At 50.0% G+C, this 22459-nt stretch overlaps 1 protein-coding gene across 1 annotated transcript; it reads right to left on the bottom strand.

The window, feature by feature from the left end:
* Positions 1 to 701: 701 nt before the first annotated feature.
* On the bottom strand, positions 702 to 20671 carry shdb (Src homology 2 domain containing transforming protein D, b). Its single transcript, XM_076152812.1, has 7 exons — positions 18628 to 20671; positions 17722 to 18109; positions 15468 to 15618; positions 12919 to 13167; positions 5691 to 5868; positions 4044 to 4163; positions 702 to 1999 (listed from the first exon to the last, which is right to left on the bottom strand). The coding sequence occupies exons 2-7, from the start codon at positions 18070 to 18072 to the stop codon at positions 1813 to 1815; spliced, it is 1236 nt and encodes a 411-aa protein (XP_076008927.1). The 5' UTR covers positions 18073 to 18109; positions 18628 to 20671; the 3' UTR covers positions 702 to 1812.
* Positions 20672 to 22459: the final 1788 nt, after the last annotated feature.

Genomic DNA, 22459 nt, shown 5'->3' on the forward strand with positions numbered 1-22459 from the left:
GATTCTGCTTTGTGTTTTACACTCAGCGCCACCGCTTTCATTATTATTCATATCTCTCCCCAGGGGGCCTAGATTGAAAAATGGGACTAAAGCCGCCCCCTTTCTATTCTCTCTCTCTCTCTCTCTCACACACACACACACACACACACACACACACTTGTTTGGCATCTTGTTGTCGGGGGGGAAGCAGTCAGACAGCGTCCCCCCTCTTCTCCTCCTCTCCTCTTCATCGCTCCCCAGTCCTTGCTTTTTTTTTCTCTCACTCTTTTTCAATAGAGAGTGATCCCGCTCTCCGTCACGCCCGTAATCAGCCTCCACTATTTCATTTGGCTCGGTAATGAAACCAATCCCGGGGCTTCTCGCCGCGGTGCAGTCCACGTAATGAGGCCCGTCTCACCCCTCCTCTGCCTCACCTCACCCTCATCTCCCACCCCTGCTGTTAATGGATGGAAAAAAGCTTGCTTGTGTGTGTGAATGTGTGTGTGTGTGTGTGTGTTCTTGCCAAGCCTTTTGTTTGCTTGCCTCCACTCTCTGCCAGATGCTATTGTCTATACTTTGATCCACTATAATCTGATTATTATCCTTTCCTTTTCTTTTTCATCAAACACAACAGTCAGGATTTTGCTCCATCTAGATTCAGTACCATTAAAATCAAGAATCAGACGTTTCAACATAACAGGTTAATGATGCAACCTGTCATTGTTTACTCGTGACAAAAAAACGATAAGAGTACAAACAAGGCCTTAAAATGAAAGTAGGATTTAGTTTCTCCTCCATTCTTCCATAAATGGCCCAGGATACTTTGGCTCTCATCTGAAACCAGTCTGAGCCACACAACACTGCAACCAGGCAGCAGATTGGCAAACATCAAATCAAACATTAAGTCCAATTCACCGGCCAGGAAGCGATCTCGCGTCCCGACGAGAATCTGGGATCAAGATACGCATGTAGGAAGTGTGAGAGCGCTGCCAAGACTCAGAGTTTCTCAGTTTGCTTTCCATGCAGCGTTTGGCCCAGATTCCAGATTTAGCTTTAAAAAAAGAAAAGAACAAACAGTAGAAATGTGAAGATAGCAGTAAGAAGTTGCTTGTTTTTATACAAGCGATCCAGCGATGTGGCGATTGCGAGGTCGCTCGCTTGAGATGAACCGTGAACACGAGATGTGATGATGTTTTAAGCAGGATAAGAGTAACAGCAAGTAACAGAGTAGATTCAAAAGAGCAGAGTGGAGCTCCTAAACTAAACTACAGGTGTGTGTTCTGTGTCAGACAGCATCTGAAACATGGCTGCTGTTGTGTAAAAACCTGATATCTTCAAAAATAGTCGTATTTTCAAACCGGGCAAGTGTGAATTTTCCAAAATTCGCCAGTGATTTCTGTACAAAATGATTTCCCGAGCCGCTCTGTACAGTTCCAGTCGAAGATTCTGTTATAAATATGAAAGCCCGGTTACAATATGACAACAGCAACATTCTATCAGTGTAGATGAGTGTTTGGAGGAACAACAGTAAGGCTACATTCAGAATATACAAACATTCTCTTCGCTGCTGCTGACGCCTGTCCAAGTCTGTCGTGATGTGAGAGAGCTCCACAGAGTTTGCAGCAAAGGTGGCGTAAAGTTCACGTATTGCATTTCATGTCAATCGATCCCCCTCCCGGATGTTTGGGATACATGGCACGGGTGCAGCGGCGGTGGCGGCAGTGTGTTCAGGGGACATTCGCCACTGGTGTCGAATCCTCAAAAGAAAACAGCAGCGGCGCTCCACATTCATTCCGAAGGACGTCCGGGGGAAAAGGGAGGCGTCCGGGCCGGTCAGAGCGTCTGCACCAGCACGGGGAACAGCAGAGACAGGTGCTCGGCTCCGCGGATGGGCAGCTTGTGCGAGGTGTAGAAGTGTATGACCTCAGGGATGGTGTCAAACGGGGGGCTGTTCTGCCCCAGCACGTACTTGCCGTCTTTACACCGGGTGAACTTCATGTGCATGAACCCCTGGCAGCTCCTGTGTGTGTGTGAGAGAAGACAAGGACATAGGGAGACGGGTTGGTGAGACGAGGGAGGGGTGGAGGAGTCGTGAAACACAGAGCGAGTGGCATGCAACACATTTTTGTCAGCATAATGGCAGCCTGGGATTCGTTTCCTTCCCCCCTCTGCACTTTGAGGGCATCCGTCTCACGATTTAACAGCGTGTCAAACGTTAGAAATGAAGGGGCGGAGTGATGGATGGATGAGTGGGGTGAAGCCACAGGGAGGGAGGAAGAGGAAGAGGAGAGTGAGGAATGCGATGGGCTGTGAAAGTGTCTCCAGAGGAGGCAGACACAGCGGTTCCTCCCCTCTAAAACGCACCATGTTCGCCTAATTATAGAAGCTGAAAGTGGCCTTCAAGAGTGTCACCATCGCTCTATTTAAACTTTAAAGAGGAGCGCAACAGAAAACACACACACTCACACACACACACACACATAAAACGCTACAGACAGCCAGACGAGAGGCAGCTTCCCCAGCACGCTCCTCTTCATCACGTCAGGGCGTGCTTTCATCCTCTCCTGCTTATCTCGGGGCCTCTTTGTATCTCACGGCACATTACAACCTCCCACCGCTCGCCCGCTCGCCATAAATATTCATGGCGTGTTTATATCTGCCGTTGGTGTCGACTTCCGCGCTGACTCACTCGGCGTGGCTCCGAGCCGTCGCGCCGATTTTTCCGTCTGTGTTGAACAAACATCACGGCGCCTTCTATTTGTCACATTACAGAAGAATCTTAAGCCCCCGGGATGCTTCAGATGCTTCAGATGCTTCAGATCTTTCCTTTCTCTGCGTTTCCCTTTGTCTTTCCTCCTGACCCAAACACCTCCAGGATTCTTGTGACAACAGGCAGATAATTTCCCATCTTCCTCCCTTCACCGCTCATCTCCTCCTGCATCAGTAAAATAGGCCGCCGCCTCTCGTAGCAGGCGACTCGTGACCATCTAGCGACCCCCTGCCAGTGCGGACCGGCCCATAATAACTGCACCCCTCACTGACAACCTGCTCTTTCATCAGTTTGGTCTTTTGAAGTATGCTTGTGCCTCTAATAGGCGACACCCAGCAGTTGTGTCTCACTATTTCCAAGACGCCATAATGACAAACGCACGCCTGCCTGCTGCACCGTTTGCTGTATTTGCTCTCATATTGGCTGTTAGTGTGTAAATTGCGCCTTCTGAGGGCGCAAGAGCGAGAAATCACTCCATCACACGGAAGATTTTTGTCGTTCCGACTCGGCAAAGAACTGAAAGGACAATTTTGACCTTAATACGTTTGTGTGTGTGTGTCTGTCCATGTAAATGAGTGAATACATGATGCATGAACCTGTTTGCATGTCAGAACAACATGGTGATGCTCTGAGCCCCTCCCCCCCCCCCGGGCCGGGCCCCTTCCCTCCCTGATTTCCTTCTTGTGTGGCCCACAGCAGGTAATTCATATTCATTAGTGATTATGGGGAGGATGATGGCCGCTCTGGAGTGTGCTCTACCTGCCTGATTACCACTTAGAGGGATGGTTGGGACCCCGGGGGGGAGGGAGGGAGGCCACAGAGAGGGGCCAAGGTTAGGGAGAGGAATGAGGGATGATGGAGGGGTGGGGGGGGGCCATGGATCATTGTGGTAATTACAAAGGAGAGATTTGAGCAGATAAGCAGTATGGTGGCCACGGCAACGAGTAACGGGAGAGGAATCAGTTGAGTAGTGATCTTAAGTGGGGGTGATGGAGGAGGGCAGGGAGAGGAGGAGGGGGAGGGAAGACAGATGGGGAGGTGTGGAGAATGAGATATGAGACCAGCAGCTCAGGTGGCTTTACCCTCCACACACACACACACACACACACACACACACACAGGCAGGAAAACACACACTGCTCTGTCACATAGTGGGAGAAAAAGTGTATTATCGTTTCTTTATTACATCAATGGCGCTCCATTGTGGAAGCAGAGTGAGCCTATGTCTACAGTGTGTGTGTGTGTGTGTGTGTGTGTGTGTGTGTGTGTGTGTGTGTGTGTGTGTGTGTCGTACCGTAGTGACAGGGAGTAGTCACAGCGGTTGGTCTCGCTGTTCCTCACCAGGTAGCTGCACTCTTTACAGAGCGTCAGCAGCGACTCTGCCTCTGAGCGCGACAGAGAGCCGTGGTACCACCTGACAACCGGACAAGACGTGTCAGACAAGAGGAAGACAACATTAATAATAAATACAAAAAAAAAACACTTTGCTGCAGCACTGATATGCACACAGAGTGAAAAAAAGCCCATGTTGACATCAAGCTGTTACAACACTGAAGGAATTCTCCAGAGTTTGGCTCCCTGGGTGTTTTTTATATCAACACGCTTAAACATGATGCAACAGCGCAAAAACAACAGGAAATCTCACTGAGACACGACCGATCTGGCAACCCAGTGCACCGACAGCTACAGGTTGACGATGAGGACGATGCTATTTCTCTGTTTAAAGCAACGCTGAAGGGGAAGCTCATAACGGCCCTTAAGAGATCATCAGGGAGTAATGGTCCAGAATAATCAAGTACAATCCTCCAGATTGTGTGTGTGTGTGTGTGTGTGTGTGTGTGTGTCTGTGTGAGAGAGCATGTGTATGTCAGTGTGTGAAGTGCAGGTGTCTATGTGTGTGTGTGTTTGCTTGAGGGTGCTGCGTGCCTTGGATTTCATTAGTGAAAGCATCCTTGGTGAACACATAAATTACACCAATGATGTCTGAAATTACAAGAGCAAAGTAAATGTGTGCTTTTAATGTTGTGACTTAATTAAGTTCTCATTCTAAGCTTTGGTGATTCTGTAAACACTGACGAGCCGTAACACATCAGCATTTAGTCTGAACGCCTCAGCCCCTTTAAGAGATCAAAGAGGAGCAGGAAGATACATTTGCGGCTTCTCCTGTTGGTTGTTCTTTCTTTAAATATGAAGAATGACTTCAGATGGAATGTGAGCAGAGACATTTACACTTACATAAAGGATTATCTCTCTCATTTTTGGTGATATTTGGACTTTTCCCAAATAGAACTGTGTTGCGCAACAATGGGCGAATTTCCTTGGCTGCTATTTTTCCTTTTAACACCCGGCATGTGTGTGTGAGTGTGTGTCACATTCTCTCAGCGTGTCACATCCACTGGTGTCGCTTGAAAAATGCACCAAAGTACAGCAGTGAGTTACTATAGAATGATAATCTGTGAGAAATACAGTTTTAGAGTAAAAAGTCAGAGTAAAGCACTTTCTAAACGTAAAACTTCTATAGTTCCATCCTACAGACTTCAGCTGCTGGTGAGTGAAGGACAAATATTGCAGACAATACCCCCAACAAGTAAGAATAAAACAATATTAGTGACCTAGTTAAGGAGTAATCTCATTTTATTGTTATTACTTATACTCTTAACTCCTACATCGATTACATTTTGCACTGCATTATGGGTATTTAGGATTATTCCACCTCCAGTTGACCTCCTGGTGTTTACCGTACTTTCTTGTTAACGCCTGACAGGAATCCTCTGTTATCAGCGACACTGCATCACTCTGAGGTGTGTGTGTGTGCGTGTGTGTGACCCCTCCTCCCCCCTCTCTCTAATGGAGTATGACCTACACACTGATGAATCACAGGCCATAAATATTTCAGGCGACTCCTCTGTGGAGATTAACAGAAGAAGACGAGCGTACATACACCTGCTTCTCCAGAGGCAGGGCGGGGTCGATCCTCTCGCCCGCCACGCCGTAAGTGTCCTGCGCCATTCGAAACTTCATCCCCCCTCCTCCTGCCAGCGGGCTGGACCGGGGCCCCGGAGGACGCAGGCGCTCGGTGGGAGAGGACGAGCGGTCCCACTCCGCGCCGTCAAACTGCACTGTTGGTAGGAAAACAGAGACGCAGACGCTGAGTCATGTTGTTTACTGACATGGTGAGGTATCACACATCCTGTTATTGCACCTCCACGCATGCAGGGGACAGATGTTGGGCAGGACGAGTCCCCCAGCGCTGACATAAGACAGCTGAAGTGAATATAATCCTGACCTCACTCTGATTCGTCGCTGCGTCATCAAGTAGGAAAGTAAACTGAACATTTCCTGACCTGAATACATCTTAGTCTGGAATTCACCCTTTCAAGTGGATGAGGCGAGACAAAATGTCCTAGTTTGAAATGTTCCACGTCCGTCCCAGGGAACTTTCTGCAACGCTGATTGATGTGGTGATGGAGGGAACAACCTGACAGAGCCAGAGGTGGAGCGCTGGGGGGGGGGGGAGGTCAGGTGGGAGGTATGGCAGATGTACAACAACAGTGTGGGTCACAGAGTTCAGAGCGATTGTGTGTGTGTAAGTGTGTGAGGGGTATAAACAATGGTAGGGTCTGTGTGACGTATGGGCAGTTCGGGGGCGGGGGCTCCTCCTCCAGATGGCCCAGCGGGGGGGGCAGGCCTGGGTCAACTCTAACAACTCTATTTCTATTAACCAGGGGAGGGGGAGAGTGGGGGGGACACGAGACAAAAAGGAGGAGACGGAGCGAGACATGAGCAGATGGGTTTGAGACGAGCAAATTGAGGAAAGATGAAGACGCAAGACTGGAATTTACTGTAAGATTTAACGCCTGTGGGGGTAGGGAGAGAGAGAGAGGGAGAGAGAGAGAGAGAGAGAGAGAGAGAGAGAGAGAGAGAGAGAGAGAGAGACTGGGACTGTGGGAGCGTGACTGTGTGTGTGTGTGTGTGTGTGTGTGTGTGTGTGGTGTGTGTGTGTGTGTGTGTGTGTGTGTGTGTGTGTGTGTGTGTGTGTGTGTGTGTGTGTCTGTGTGTGTGTGCGCAGATGTCAGGGATGTGATGGGATGTCGTTAACTACACCTCCTGTCATGACGAGGTGTAAAGCACACACACACACAGACACACACACCTCCTGCCTCCTCCTACAGATAAAAATAGCGTCAGATATTTCTCAGCCTATGTTTACAGTAATTTACCTGTGGGATGCCGAGGCACCGCTGGAGGAGCAGGAGACGTCAAAACCTGCATTATTTATAGACGCCTGTAATCTAGTTGGAATAGAAAGACGTCTGGTCTCACTTGACACGGACAAAACAAAACGTGGCCTCAACCTGAGCGCCCCAACCCACAGAGCGGCATGACAGCACCTCTGTTCAACCACCGCTCTACCTGAGCACCTGCACACCCAAAGAACTGCTCATTATCTACCATGGAGGGGAAACCGTCACACACACACACACACACACACACACACACACACACACACACACACACACACACACACACACACACACACACACACACACACACACACACACACACACACACACACACACACACACACACACACACACACACACACACACACACGACGCAAAAGGAAAACGGATTACAAAGCAAATAAAGGAGAGGAGAGGTGATGTCTTAATGAGACGCCAAGTCCCAAAAAGAGCTCCCGCGGGGGGACGGGGGCGATCAAAGGACGCTTGAATGGGTGTTTGGAGAGACCCGGGCTGTACATACATGCCTCTCTGCTCCCCCCCGGTTAATTATTGAGCAGGCAGACACACTCCGCCACTTTCTCCGGCTCGGCCCTGAATTATTGATGCGTGGCGCAGCACAATGGCCCCATCTGGAGCAGGGCCGCACCTCAGCCAAAGCCAGGATTAAAGTGTGGCCTGGCACCCGTCAGCGGGGTGTGTGTGCGGGTGTGTGTGTGTGGAAGGGAGACGTAGACACACACACACGAACACCTACACAGCTGACACCTCTCGGAAGAAACCGCCACTGTCACACACACACACACACACACACAATCCTGGCTGCCTGCTTGGCACCATGTTGCGTTTCACACCTCTAATTCTCCCCTCCAAAAAAGAGAGGGAGAGAGAGAAGGAGAGAGGGAGAGGTGTAAATGAGAAGCGAGAAGGAAGAACATGAAGAGAAAGGAGACAGCCGAGACAATTTATTGCCTATCAGCCGTCTCCTGGGCAGAGATCGGTGCAGGAAGGATCCTCCAGGCTGACACACACACTTTCATTTACAACTGTTGCATCCCCCAAACTGTATTTCTTCACTATAAATGTGCGAGCAGAGAGACTTCATCACTTCATCTTTCTCCAGCGCGAATCCAACAAACTGCGACAGATTACATCGACGAGAAAATTTGCATATTTTTTCGGAAAACAAGATTTGAAAGGTGCAGATTTCACCGTCTTCATCTCAGGAGAGGACGTGCTGTGATGTGAGGATGACTCAGTTAACATCAGATCAGTGTGTCTCCCCGGTGAGGCCGCTTCATTTCCCCTCACACTGGCCTGATTGCATTCATGCTGAAGTTCAGGCCATAATTAGAAAGTGAAGCCGGAGCTCTGGGGAGCAGCAGGAACGACTCTCCATTACACACCGACACTGGATTATACCAGCCTTTTATCTGCATTAACAGCTATCCGTCTGGTAATAAAAAGGTGTGTGTGTGTCTCTCTGTTTGTCTATGGGCTGCCTCTGCCTCTTCACACACACACACACACACACACACACTTGCAATCGTCACAATCCAATTTACAGTCTTGCTACTAAACTCACAAATCTCACTCACATCCGCAACATTTCCAATGACCTCACACTGATAACAAAAAGGTAACACACACACACTCCCACACTCACACAGCATCACTCAATCATTAACAGGGAACATCTGGCTCCCATTCACAGGAGTTCTTTGTTCTTCACATGCGCCAATAATCCACTACAGCCCAGTTTATTCACTGTAAACGCTGAAACTGAATATCCACCGCTTATTTTTGATTCCCTGGACGTAACAGGCGGAAGCAATTTAGCCGTTTCTTCTCCTCCACGTCAGCAATTACTGGAGAGCGGCAGGTAAGCGATTGTATCTGCCTGGAGTGTGTGCGAGCGCGGCAGATGTTCTCTGCGTCTGCGGGATGAAGGCGCGATAGAAACAAAAGGCGAGAGGAGGAAAGCTTCGTTAGGCCCCGTAATGAAGACATCTGCTGTCAGAGAGCCTCCCTCTCCGCTCACACACACCCAACATGGCCCCCACACCGCACACAGGCAATTACCACCTTATGCCACAGACACACACACACACACACACACACACACACACAGGTCCACCCTCCGCCACACAGGTCAGCACCATCTCTGCTCTAATCTGAAAATAATAATGGTGTTTTTCTGTCGTATACTCTGTCTATCTCTTCATCTCTCGTCCAAGTGGGCTTCTTCCTCTCTTTTCACACTCCCTGGCTCCTTCCCTCCCTGGCTCGCTCCCTCCCTCCTTCGCTCTTGCTTCTTCCTTCACAGTGTCGCCCGCGTTTGCCGGCGACGGGGAATCACAGAGGACAAGGCGTTTTCATTAACGTCAGTAACGGTGCCGACCAGAGGGAGAAAGGGAAGCAGCGAGCGGCGAGGAGGAGGAGGAGGAGGAGGAGGAGGGAGATGACAAAGAGCAAAATGGAAGAGAGAGAGAGAGAGAGACAAGAGTCCTTCTGTGGCAGCAAATTGATAAGAGGTCGGTGAGATGACCCAAGGGCCCCGCTTACAGAGGGAGGGAGGGATGGGGAGAGAGAGAGAGAGAGAGAGAGAGAGAGAGACAGATAGAGAGAGAGAGAGAGAGAGAGAGAGACAGAGAGGGAGTGAGCATCACAGCACAAATACAAATCTTCATTTCCCCCCTTTGGCAGCATGCATGTGCACATATCTCACACACACACACACACACACACACACACACACACACACACACACACACACACACACACACACACACACACACACACACACACACACACACACACACACACACACACACACACACACACACACACACACACACACACACACACACACACACACACACACACACACACACACACACACACACACACACACACACACACACACACACACACACACACACACACACACACCCTTCTTGCACATCTGGCCCGGAGGAAATTTTTTTCAAAGGGAAGTGAGGCCATTTATGTTTCCAGTAACAGCGACATTTGTTTGGAATTAAGCCTTGGATGATTGCGCAACATGAAATCCGTCACCGCGGACAACGGGAAGAAATGTCATATTACATCTTTAACCCTTCGTAATCGGTAACAAAAAAGATGAATCCAGTGTAATCACCTCTTCACCTGTCAGCTAATGAGAACAAGTGGGTGCAGAAGTGCTTTGCTCAATGGCTCAGTCGCAGTAATTGCCAGAGGTTGAGGGCAGGGGGAGGGGCGGGGGCGGCGGGGGGTGTGTGTGTTATTCATTGGCCTTGTACATCATCTGATTTGTTGCGTCGTCTCTCGTGGCTGCTGTCTCTCCGGGCTCAAAGGTGGTTGGACAATAAAAGGCTATAAAAGCTTTAAACACACACCGGCCTGCTCGTTAGGTGTGTGTGGCCATCAGCCGGCTAATGAGACGGAGCTTTTCATTAGCCGGATAATTGCTGCTGAACGGCGGCGGGGTCGACCTCTCCTGCGCTCGCCGGGATTAATGGGCGGCCGTGGTTTGGGCAGGATGGTCGCAGATTTGTAATTAAAACGTGTCGGGCAGAGAGAAGCCTGTAGCCACACACACACACACACACACACACACACACACACACACACACACACACACACACACACACACACACACACACACACACACACACACACACACACACACACACACACACACACACACACACACACACACACACACACACACACACACACACACACACACACACACACACACACACACACCCCAGGGTGCTGCTTGGCTCAGCGGGCGGCTGCAGAGATGTGAAGTGAACCTCCAGCTTCAGAGACGAGCAGATATTTTCGTCCTATTCTTCAAAAAAGCGCCGATATTTTCGGTATTTTGCAAAAACCCAGAGATTCATTTCAAGCCTGGCTAAGCTGTGAAGATAATCAGAGAGATTCTGTTTACAAGGACGAGCGGCAACGCCATGCATGCAAAAGCACATTCAGTGAGCACCAGCACCCCCCCGCCCACACACACACCCACACACACCAGCAGCAGACACAACCTGTTCTCACCCTTGAATTAGATCAGTGGTGATAATCAAAGCAGGAAAAACCGTGTGAGAATCCATATATATGTGTGTGTGTGTGTAAGTGAAGATGAAGTGACTCTCCCTCTCTCTCTCTCTCTTTGCCCCCCGTGGTGGGTTATCTGAGCGAGCGTGTCTCACCCGTGGGGGAGGAGGGGAGGGGCCTGCTGTGGGGACAGCCCTGTCACCACTGCTGTGTGTGCATGTGTGTGTGTATATACAGTATATGTGTGCGTGCATGAGTGTGTGTGCAGCTGACTGTGCTGGCGAGTGACTGATGACTGCACGCTGCCACAGTGGCCCTGACTCCCCCCCTCCGCCTCACTCTCTCCCCCTTTCCTCTCCCCTCCCCCGTCTCACCTCGCCTCAGCCCCCGCAACCATTAATTCTCTCCTCTAGGCCCCGCCCCCTTTGAGAAGCAAACATCCCATAACCTTGGATGTCCCCTTCTCTCTCTCTATTCTCCCTCCCGTTTGCACGCGAGGCCTCTCTCTGGCGGCTCTGAGTGGTTCGGGGGGGGAATATGGATTAAATGTTAGAATGGAAAATCCTGTTTGTGCGTTCACACTCGGCTGCTCCGGGCCGCTCAGACGCACGGCACGCCAGCTCAGAGCGCCCAGGACTCCAAATGGAAAAAACACGGGCTCGGACAACTCACGCCTCACACGAGCGCTCGCAGCCGCCTTGTCTAATGGTCCTCCTCAGGCACGAAGAGGAAGAGGAGGAGGAGGAAGAGGTGGAGGAAGAGGCGAGGAAATAGGGCGACGCAGCAGGAAGCAGGTGAGAGGTAGTATTGGCTTCTAAACGAACCGTCATTCACCTCGGTAAGAAATCATCTCCTCCTCCTGTGTGAGTTACAGCGTCACTCCAGGCTCGTACCATCTGAGTGTGTGTGTGTGTGTGTGTGTGTGTGAAGGGGGGGGTCGTCACTTCTGCTGACCGTGACTCTCTTATTAGCACGCGATCTGTCAGGCACATGTCGGCGTGTAATTAACTGCGAGGAGAGCAAGGCGAAGAAGAGGAGGAGGAGGAGGGTGAGAAAAAGGAGGAGGAGGGGTGTGTGTGAGTGTGTGTGAGGCAGGGTTGATTTATTATCCCATCACCTTGACCTCGGTGACTCGGAGGCGCAGCTCAATTAAGCCGACTTGGCCCAGCAAACCTTCCACTGATCAACTCCTCGCCCCGGCCGTCACTCTGCCTCGCTTTACTCATCTTCCTCTCCCTCTCTCTTCCTCTCTCTCTCTGTCCTTCTTCCTCTCTCTTTCACTTTCTCACCCCAATTACCGCTACATTCCAGGGGGAGGAACACAACTGGGATGCGATTAGACACGAACCGTCGACGCAGCTCGGACAAATAACAGCAGGCTGCAATTATTTAATAAAGCATTCTGGGTAATAAAACGATGATGATGGAATAAAATGAACCTCTGTCCTCCCTCCTGTAAGCTCCTAGTCACAGTGCGCTTCCATGCACACACACACACACACACACTCTAATTATTCATGACCTTTTTTCCTCATTTGAATGATTTAAAGCTGAACGGCCGCTCTGTGTCGTATCGTCCTTGTGTCTACTAACCTTCATGATATCTGGTGTGTTACTGCATTGAGACTCTCCCCTGTAACTGGTAGAGATTCAGTGTTTAACCTTTGACCTTTTCCTACTCACAGCTTTAGCTCAACTCACAAACGTGCCGATCAATTGATCCCAGCAGCTGTAAGGTGACTATTGATCAGACGATGACCCAAACGTACGGCTACACCAACACACAAACTGAAGAACACACAAACTGTCTTCCACATGCATCTGTCCAGCTAAAGGGCGTCTGTGTGGCTCTGATACCTGCGAGAGCTTTGGAGATGTGGTCCTTCTTCCACTCCCAGGGTTGGTCGTACTCGTCTGCCGGCCTCTCGTCGTCTTGTGGCAGCCTGTTGCTCTCCTTGCTCTCCTCCTGCAGCTCCCCGTACACCAGGCCCAGGCCCAGGCGCCGGCATCGCTCGTCCTCGTACGGGGTGTCGTAGAGCTGTACGCCGCCCCCTCCTCCTCGCGCCCACCCTCCTCCTCCTCCTCCTCCGGGGCCACGCTGCAACTCTGTCAGAGCAGAAAATAAAGAGCTAAGTAAGCACGCACACACTCACACATACACGCTCGGATCTCACACCGTCTCACTCTGATGTGTCAGGTCGAGACAATCTGCGGATGTAGCAGTCGACACTAGGCACTAATATTAGCGGGTGGTGATGAGCCCGCCCCCCCCCAAGCACAACACGCATGTCATCTGTAACACCAAAGACAATATAAATTAAGCTGTGACATGAGTAGAATTGAAGGAGGAGACAAATGATGTTTGTACATCTTGAGGCGGGCTCAGACTCTCATATGGGGGGAGGAGGGGAGGGGAGGGGGGGGCTTAACGAGGCCTTAGGCGAGATGCAGAGTAGCACCCCCCCTTCCTCCTCCTCATCCTCCTCTATACCAGCAGCAATCCAGCCCAGCATCTACTTTGCTTTGTTAACGTTTTCATCACATTCTCTGCGGGTTCCAGCCACTAAATGTCTTCCACCACCTGCTACATTAAGTCAAATGAGAGCAGGAGGATCAATGGATGCAACGAGCGGGAGCCTCAGCGACGCACACCGGCAGAGACCCGCACCGGCTCTTTGATATGTTAAATTAGATCGTGAACGGCGAAGAAATGTGGGGAGAAATGAGGGCGTAGGCATCTTTTGTGTCCACAGCTGCACTCAGGCCAGAGAGAAGGCAGAGCTACGACTCGGCGGGAGGATCCACCGCCGAGCGACAAAGGGAAACTTTAACCTTCACACGCCACGGCAATGCTATTGGGCGGCCCTGTCGTCACCATGGCGACCAAGTGGAGGCCCTGGGGAAAGACCCTGAGGTTATGGAAGAGGAGGGAAGAAAGAGAGAGAGGAGGAGGAGGAGGAGCAACAAGGAGTGACAAGGAGCGGGAGGAGGAAAGGGAGGAGGAGGAGGAGGAGGAGGAGTGAGGGGAGCGAGGGACCAAGGGGTAGGAGGTGTGTCAGTGTCTGATGTTGAGTCGTTGAGACGGGAGCGCGGCGCGGCTGAATGCTCGTCTACCTGCGACGTGCACCCGCAGTGTCAGAGGCAACACGGAGATGGAGAAGATGGAGGCAGGGAAGATAAAATCAGACGGAAAGGAAACAGGAGACGGGGCGGGGGCGGAGGCGAACGGGGGAGGACGGGGGGAGGGGGGAGTGTTTAGGCACACAGATGACGAGCACAGCAGAAGAATATGACACAAACAAACACACAAAGCACATTCAAATATCATGGCAGAGTCAAACACAACAGAGTGACAGGCGGCGGAGACGAGGAGAGAGGAGAGGGGAAGAGCAGGCAGGCGTCTTTAAGGGACAATAAACGTCAATATCATCGCTCATCTGATCCCACACCTGCCTGCCACTGTGTGTTTAATGAGACAGACATGAGTGAGAGACAGACAGACAAAAGCAGGGAGACAGCAGCGTTTTGAGTGACAGGCTCAGTTCAAAAGCGTCTCCCTCTCCGTCCAGGCCTCAGCAGAGAGAGGAGGCAGTCTTCACTCGTGCAGGACGGAGAATTCAGACTTCATTCCGACCACCGACTGAGCAACGGCGGGATGTAGAGTGGTTACATGACAGATTAGAGTGAGACAGCCAGACTCCCCTCTGGGCTCGGGGAGAACCCTCGAGATGGAGAGACAGACGGAGATGGGGGTAAAGGGAGGAGGGGAGGGTGGACAGAGATGTTAAAGGAGGAGAGACAAATGGAAAACGATTGGCCCGAGCTCGATGCTGGGAGGAAAATGGCACTGGGGGGGGAGGAGGGTGCGAGTCTAAATACTGCACGGGTGATGTGTGAGGGCGGAACAACCCGGCCGCGGCGGCTCGGATCGGCACAGAGGTCAAACGCTGAACTGCCCACTGGCTCCTTATAAATGGAGCCATTAAACTGCACTGAGGGAAACCAAACGGCGTCGAGAAACAAATCAGCAACCGCCGCAGAGGAAACGACAGTGAAGGGACGCAAAGAGCAACAGTGATGTCATTACCATCACAACACTGCCAACAGGTAACAGATCAATGATGAGATTTCTTCACTTCACTTCACTTCACGGTTTGATATTTTATTCATGATTGGATGCGGATGAAATCTAATATAAGGCCTGACTGCTGATGTTGTGTTTATGTGATAAGAGGAATCTCAATTTGAGGCCAATAGTGAGAGAGAATCAGGCTGTAGTGATTAAATATAACCTAATCTGAACTATAACGCATCCAAAAACAATCAAATAACCCCGTCACCAAGTATAACACTGCGTCTAACTGCGTCTCAGTTAAATATAGATGAGCTGTGATGCGTTCACTGACCTGTGATGACCCTCTGAGCCTCGTACGGCTCCATGTAGCCGTTGTTCTCACAGGGAACAGGGCCGAGCTCCGGGTCGACTCTGTGCTCCAGTCGAGCGTCAAACGGGTCTGAATAATCTGTGTCACCTGCCAACGGAGCAGACGGCACCACCTGAAGGACAAAACACACACACACACACACACGGTTACTCACTCATGGAGACGAGGAGCCGTTATAGAAGATGACAAATGTTTGATGTAATCTGTCAAATTCAGCTCTTTTGGAGACGATGAAGCCGTCTACGAGAGGAAACGTCTGCAGTCAGATGAAATACATTCAGATCAGCCATTATTAACCCCTGAATATCACATTTTGGAATGAATCTGTCTAATTAAAGCATCCAGGGACATGCATGTTTCCTGATAATTAGGAGCTTTCCTCGCTCCCAACACCTGAATTAATGCCGTGATGGGTGCAGAGCTGCATAGACAATAGCTCATCAAGATGTAGGAGGCACCGCTGCACTCTAACAAGCAATCAAGTGAAAGGTTTGACTGCGGATTAAATGTTTGGTTTCTCTGGTTCCTCTCACATCAACACATCCCCATGTACAGTACACACAGCCTCATGCATACGGACTCTGCTTGCCCTCTATCAGGACATGAAGAGGGAACTGTATTGTGTATTTGTCATTGTGTGGAAGCTGCTTCTCATGCATGGAGGCATTATCTTGTCCGTGGATGATGAATATGTGTGTGTGAGGGCCGCGGGACAGAGAATAAAGAGGCAGCAGGTTGGTTTGGCTCGTTTGCTGGGGAGCATTTGTTCTCTCGTACGTGCACAGGAGGAAAAGCTGCTGGTCAGCTGGCACCCGGACAGCTACAGAGGCAGACATATGGACACACACACACACACACACACACAAGAGCAATGTGCACAAAGCCGCAAACATACATTCATCATTTTGGGAAAGACCTCTGTCTGTCTGTCCCCCTACCTACCAACCTACCTCTCTCTCTCTCTCACACACTCTCTATCCGTCTACATTCTTGCTAAACACACACACACACTCACAAAATTACCTCCTTATCCCGCGGTTGATGCTGTAACAGGTTATCGATGCAGGAGAATCTGCATTGTTAATGAGAGTGCGGACGTTCCCACAGACGCTGGGAAATGATGGAGTGTGTGTGTGGAGTCCAGCAGCTACACCACACCGACTCTCTCTCTCCCACAGACACTTCCCCACTTTCACACTTGTAGATTTTTCCACAGGCTCAGCCATGAAGCTCTCGGCCCGGCAATGTGTGATATGAATTAACACACAGAGAGCCGCTCACTTGTAAGAAACTACACTCAGAGGTCTCTCTCTCTCTCTCGTCCATTTGTCCCTGACACTTTGTTGCAGGCCAGGTTCTCCTGCAGCCACACACACACACACACAGAGCACAGCCGGGTTGGCACTGCAGTCCTGATGACACAAACAGCACCACAGCGTGAGTAATGCCTCCCTCTGGCCCCTGTCCTGTCTCCATACTGTATATATGTCCCTATGTCCTGTCTCCATACTGTATATATGTCCCTATGTCCTGTCTCCAGACTGTATATATGTCCCTATGTCCTGTCTCCATACTGTATATATGTCCCCTGTCCTGTCTCCATACTGTATATATGTCCCCTGTCCTGTCACCATACTGTATATATGTCCCCTGTCCTGTCTCCATACTGTATATATGTCCTCTGTCCTGTCTCCATACTGTATATATGTCCCTATGTCCTGTCACCATCCTGTACGTCCCCCCTGCTGTGTGCTCGTACCGGGGGTCTGGCACAGCTTGCGAAACCGTAGCTCATTTATTATTGATGTCAGGACGTAAACCCGAGGGAGTGTGACCCCTTCTAGCTCAATGGTCTGAGCAAGCCGTCAATAATCCTGTCTTCCCATCATGCATCCAGCATGGCGAATTTATGTAGCGCCGCCTACATAATGGGATTTATGGAGACGGTGCATATTTGTGACACACATTACCAGTCACTTGCTTATGGAGTTTGATCAATAAAGATGCCAACGTGACGGAGAGGAGATGAGAGAGACGTGGGAGATTGTTTTTCCCCTTTGCCTCTCACCCCCTCGCTCCCTTCACTCCTTCTCGCTCCCCCCTCCCCTCCTCTTCACCGGCCCCAAGCCAAACAACATTTGAATGTTTCCATCAGACGCTCTACTCCACACACACACACACAGACACACACACACATATGATGACAGGCTCTTACGGGCTCCTGCTGGTCCTCTAATGAAATGGCGCTGAGCAGGATCTTGGTGCGTCCCAGCTCCTGTGAGTCCACTTTGATCAGCCGGTGTTTGGGAGACTTCACCTCCACGCCTGAGGAGGAGGAGGAGGACTTCATGGGCGAGCCGAACACAGGAGTGGATGAGGGGTCGGCGCTCCCACACTCGCCGCTCCTGGACCTGGTCTCTGCGTCCTCGTAGGGATCCTCAAAGTCCAGGTCCCTCTGGAGGCGGTAGGCTTTGAGGATCTCGCTCTCGGTGTAGTCCGGGGTGGGGGGCTGAGGGGGGACCTTCCTGCTGCCAAAGCTCAGGTAGTCTTTCAGCCATTTGGCCATGGCCGCTGCACTTTGGGGGTGTATGGAGAGAGGAATGCTGCGGGGGCAGACAGGGACAAGAGGGTTATTGTTTGACTCATGTCTGTGGAGGGGACTCACACACTCACTCTTTCTGTCCCTCTATAGATCTCAGTCCAGACGCTATGATAACATATTGAATAAAGATTACAAATCGATATATCATCTATACTCAGATCAATAAGCTTCTCCTGGATTTTACGCACGCGTTTCTCCTGAGCGGCCGTAAACTCGTGCGGCAGCTGAGCTTTACGCACTCTTTTGTTTTACGCTGAGAGCAATAACGTCCCTGACATCTGGACTTCACCCACGGGCGCCACTTGCGTTACACACACCCGCAATAAAGTCTGATGCTAATCTGCTGACGAAGAAGTTGTAATAATTCAACACTCTGTTTGTTTTTCTGTCTTTCTCAGACGCAATAAAAGGTTTTTGTTCCAAGCGACTTTTTTTTTGTCTTAATGATTAAAACACACACACGCATACACACTCTCACACACACGCTGCGTTTAAATAGCGCAGATCGGTTCTACTTACCGAGTCTATTTAGTCCTTCAGCCACTTTGGATGCGTTATTCCGCGTTTCTTCATGTCGGTGACACAACGCGGCGACACGAGGAGCGACGGAGCGACGCGACTGCTGCCGCTTGGATAGACGAGAGAGGAAGAAAACAACGAGCTCCTCTTCCTCCCAAAAGCAACAGCGGAGAGAGAATCCACGGGAGTTCCACTGCTGACTGATGCAAATGTGCAAAGCGTGTGTGTGTATATGTGTGTGAGGGGGGGGGGGAAAGAGAGAGAGAGGGACAGACTCAACCAAGCGATTAAAGGGGCGGGGCTTGGTTCCCAGAGGAATATCCGATCCCCTTTTCACAGTCGGCCGACCGCTCATTCATTGAAATATCTCCACATCACAGAAGCTGCCAGAAGAGATCAATCTGCTGGGAGCGAGAGGGCAAAGATCATTTAGGAGAAAAGAAGAGAAAGTGACAGGAGACTTCAGCTCTCATGGCAGCGTCACAAAGCCTTACTGAAGCATTCTGGGGCAACAAGGACCTGTGGAGGTGAAGGAGTGAGGAGATGACAGACGGGTGGAAGCTGTGAGGCGTCTCTGTCCTGATTGAAAGCTGGAATATTTGCTCCCGTGTGTGTTTCCATTCATCCTCCCATGATGTCCCATTATCTGAGGTCTGGCCTCTTAAATTGGATTGTGCGCTACACTGAGCAGGGTCCATCTCCGCCTGCTAAAAGACTGTAAATGCTTCTTTCTTTACGAGCGCCATGAGCTCACTTTCTCCCAGGGGCGGCAGGAAGCAGGATGAGGTCATTGTGACAGGATCCACACACACACACACCCCTACGCACACACAGCCACCAACACTATATCTCCACAGCCATCACCGTTACCATCACTACAAGTCCTTCACATCTCTCCTTCCCTGCTCATCGGCACTAGTTTTCATCAAGGGCTGGCTCCTGGCCCAGATGTGGGTCACTGGAGTCCTAAGAAGGGGTCCCAACCTGCTTCTAAGGGAAATGAAGGTGCTGTTAAAGATATCTGGTATCTGACCTGGCCCCTGCAGTCCAAGTGGAATCCTCAGCTGTGGATAAGAACAAACAGGGTTATCTGCATGACATCAACCAGGGAATATTTGTTTTTGATCCAGATGAGAAAAAATGCTTTTGAAGATAGAAATTAAAACCTATGAAGAAACAGACTCACTTTCCTCTTTCATAAACTCCAAAACATATTTCCTTTTGATCTTTTGGGAACAAAATGTCCACGTGTGTGTGTGGATAACATAGATTGTGGGAGTGTCACCTTTAGGGGGATGGATCAGTGTGTGTGCTGCTGTTGGAGCAGAATCCTTTCATGGCGGAGACAAGCTGATCCAGATCTTGTTGTCATAACATATGGATATTGTCCCCACAGGATAACAGTTTGTTGTCACAGCTATTGATCTTGTTCCCACTTGATAACATCTTGTTCTCAAAAGAAAGAATCTTGTAACTCTGTGCTGCTTTGAACCTTCCTGGATCTTCATCTATTCCGCCTCACCTGATCCTGCCTTTGCTTCTTTATCCCTCATCATTTCTTTAAACCCACCAATAATAATCCCCCTCCTCCCGTCCTGAGGTAGACGTTCCCCTTTTTCATCTGCAGCGTTCCCACAGTCCCTCAGCTCCTCTAACCCGGCTTCAAAGCAGTAACTCTGCCGCACATGTTTTAGGCATACATTCGTCTTTCTCTTCCACCCTGGAATGGAAACACAAAATTTATGATACAGGCGAGCGAGGGGGTGAACTCAGGGGAGAGGAAAGAAGAAACAGGAATGGAAAATCCAAGATCTCTCGCACAGTGGGAGACAATCACAGTCTGACAGGTACAAAATGACTGTGTTTGCCTGGAAAAATAGAAGAATTTGCATCAAATCCAAATCAAATGTAATCTAATCTAACAAAAGTAACAGAGCAGAATGGATTGAGTGGAATTACTAGATTCCTCTGATTATACAGGGCTAAATATGGCCTTACACACTTTCAGACGTATTTAATCTATGAACACAGAAAGTAGATTACAAGATGCTCAAGCTGATACACAACGACACAAGCTAGGTTTTGAAGACATTAACACAAAGTGAATCCCATGATCCTACATCTTTAGGACTGGATCAAAAGCAATGACAGATTGAAGATGAACCCCTTGCCTTTACTGCCCTCATCTGGTGGCTCGTGTGTACTGCACATGTGCGCCGTGCAGACGACAACCAAGGTCTGACGTGAATCCCGTCTGTGGGAGTAAGACAAACAAAATGACACTTTTGGGTTTGCAGCTGTTGATGAAAACTGATAAAAGTTATCAGAGACGGTTTCATTTCCGGGGTTCACTCCTCCTGTGCTGCCATTGGTCAAATCCACTTTGACTTTGCACTGATTGGTCAAAGTCTCCAAAATAAGGAACTCAACCAAGACCCCCCCACCCCACCCACCCTGTGCGGCAATATTTCACACACACGCACGCACGCGCACACGCACACACGCACACACACACACACACACACACACACACGGTCCCCACGCGGTGCAGGTGCTGCATGCGGACGGACGCAGCGTGTCATCCGTCATCGCCAATCACTCGCCGATCCGACGTTTTGCGCAGTGCTGATTGGTTGATTTACGGCGGGGGGAGGGGCTTATCTGCTGTCCCGGGCACGCAGCAGTGACTTGAGTGTTTTGCGGCGCTCCTGCTGCTGATGGGACAGAAGACAACACACATCCGGAACACGGCTGTCCTCCACAGGTAGACCCGCATGTACCCCCCCATCCACTATGTGTCCCTTCAACTGTGTGTGTGTGTGTTTGCCTGTCCAGAGTGTGTGTGTTGATGTTTGCCTCTGATATTTTTGGCACATTTCAATGGATCAATATTGTCTGATCACTGATGGTCTGATGATTGAATGGGCTGTTAATTATAGTAGGATGTCTGTCTATGTGTGTGTGTGTGTGTGTGTGTGTGTGTGTTTGCATGTCCAGAGTGTGTGTGTCGATTTTAACATGAGGGATCCCTTGATGGTGCATTACTGATATTTCTGGAACATTTAAATGGATCAATGTTGTCTGATGAATGAAGTTACTTATAGAAGTGTGTGTGTGTGTGTGTGTGTGTGTGTGTGTGTGTGTGTGTGTGTGTTTACCTCATTCACTGCAGTGTTCCTGGTCAGACAGAGGCCATTAAACCATCATGAAGAGTCTGAAAGCAAAGTTTAAAAAGACGGAGGTAAGAGCGCCATGTGACGTGTTACACCTGTGTGCGTGTGTGTGTGTAAAAGTGGTGCACTCGTTTGCCATGGCAACAGACAACTCATTTAGAAATATAAGCTGTACCAGACGGGTTTCACCTGATATTACAGCGTCCATGCTGCCCGGCCGCTTTTGGAATCATTTAAGTAGGTTCCAGTTTGCTCTGTGTGTGTGTGTGTGTGTGTGTGTGTGTGTGTGTGTGTGTGTGTGTGTGTGTGTGTGTGTGTGTGTGTGTGTGTGTGTGTATGGGGGGCTATGTGGATTCAGTGTCACGGAGCAGCAGGAGAGCAGTGCTGCCTCCAGACTGTTGCTATAACCGGGCTCTCAGGTAGCCTTCAATTATTCACACGCACACACATGCACACACACACCCACACCCACACATACACACCCACAGACCCACACACACACACGCACACACATATAGAATCCCTACTTTCCTGCTGTTGTCCATATGCTTTTGCTGAAAACCTCTGTAACATGGAGGTCCTGGAGTGTTCTGAACATTATTTCCCATAATGCATCTCTGCTATGATTGTTTGAGTAAAGTAAAGCCAAATGAAACCAT

The sequence above is a fragment of the Genypterus blacodes genome, unplaced genomic scaffold (genome assembly GCF_046128005.1).
Source record: "Genypterus blacodes isolate CSIRO-AG114 ecotype Tasmania unplaced genomic scaffold, CSIRO-AGI_Gbla_v1 ptg000058l_1, whole genome shotgun sequence".
Lineage (NCBI taxonomy): Eukaryota > Metazoa > Chordata > Actinopteri > Ophidiiformes > Ophidiidae > Genypterus > Genypterus blacodes.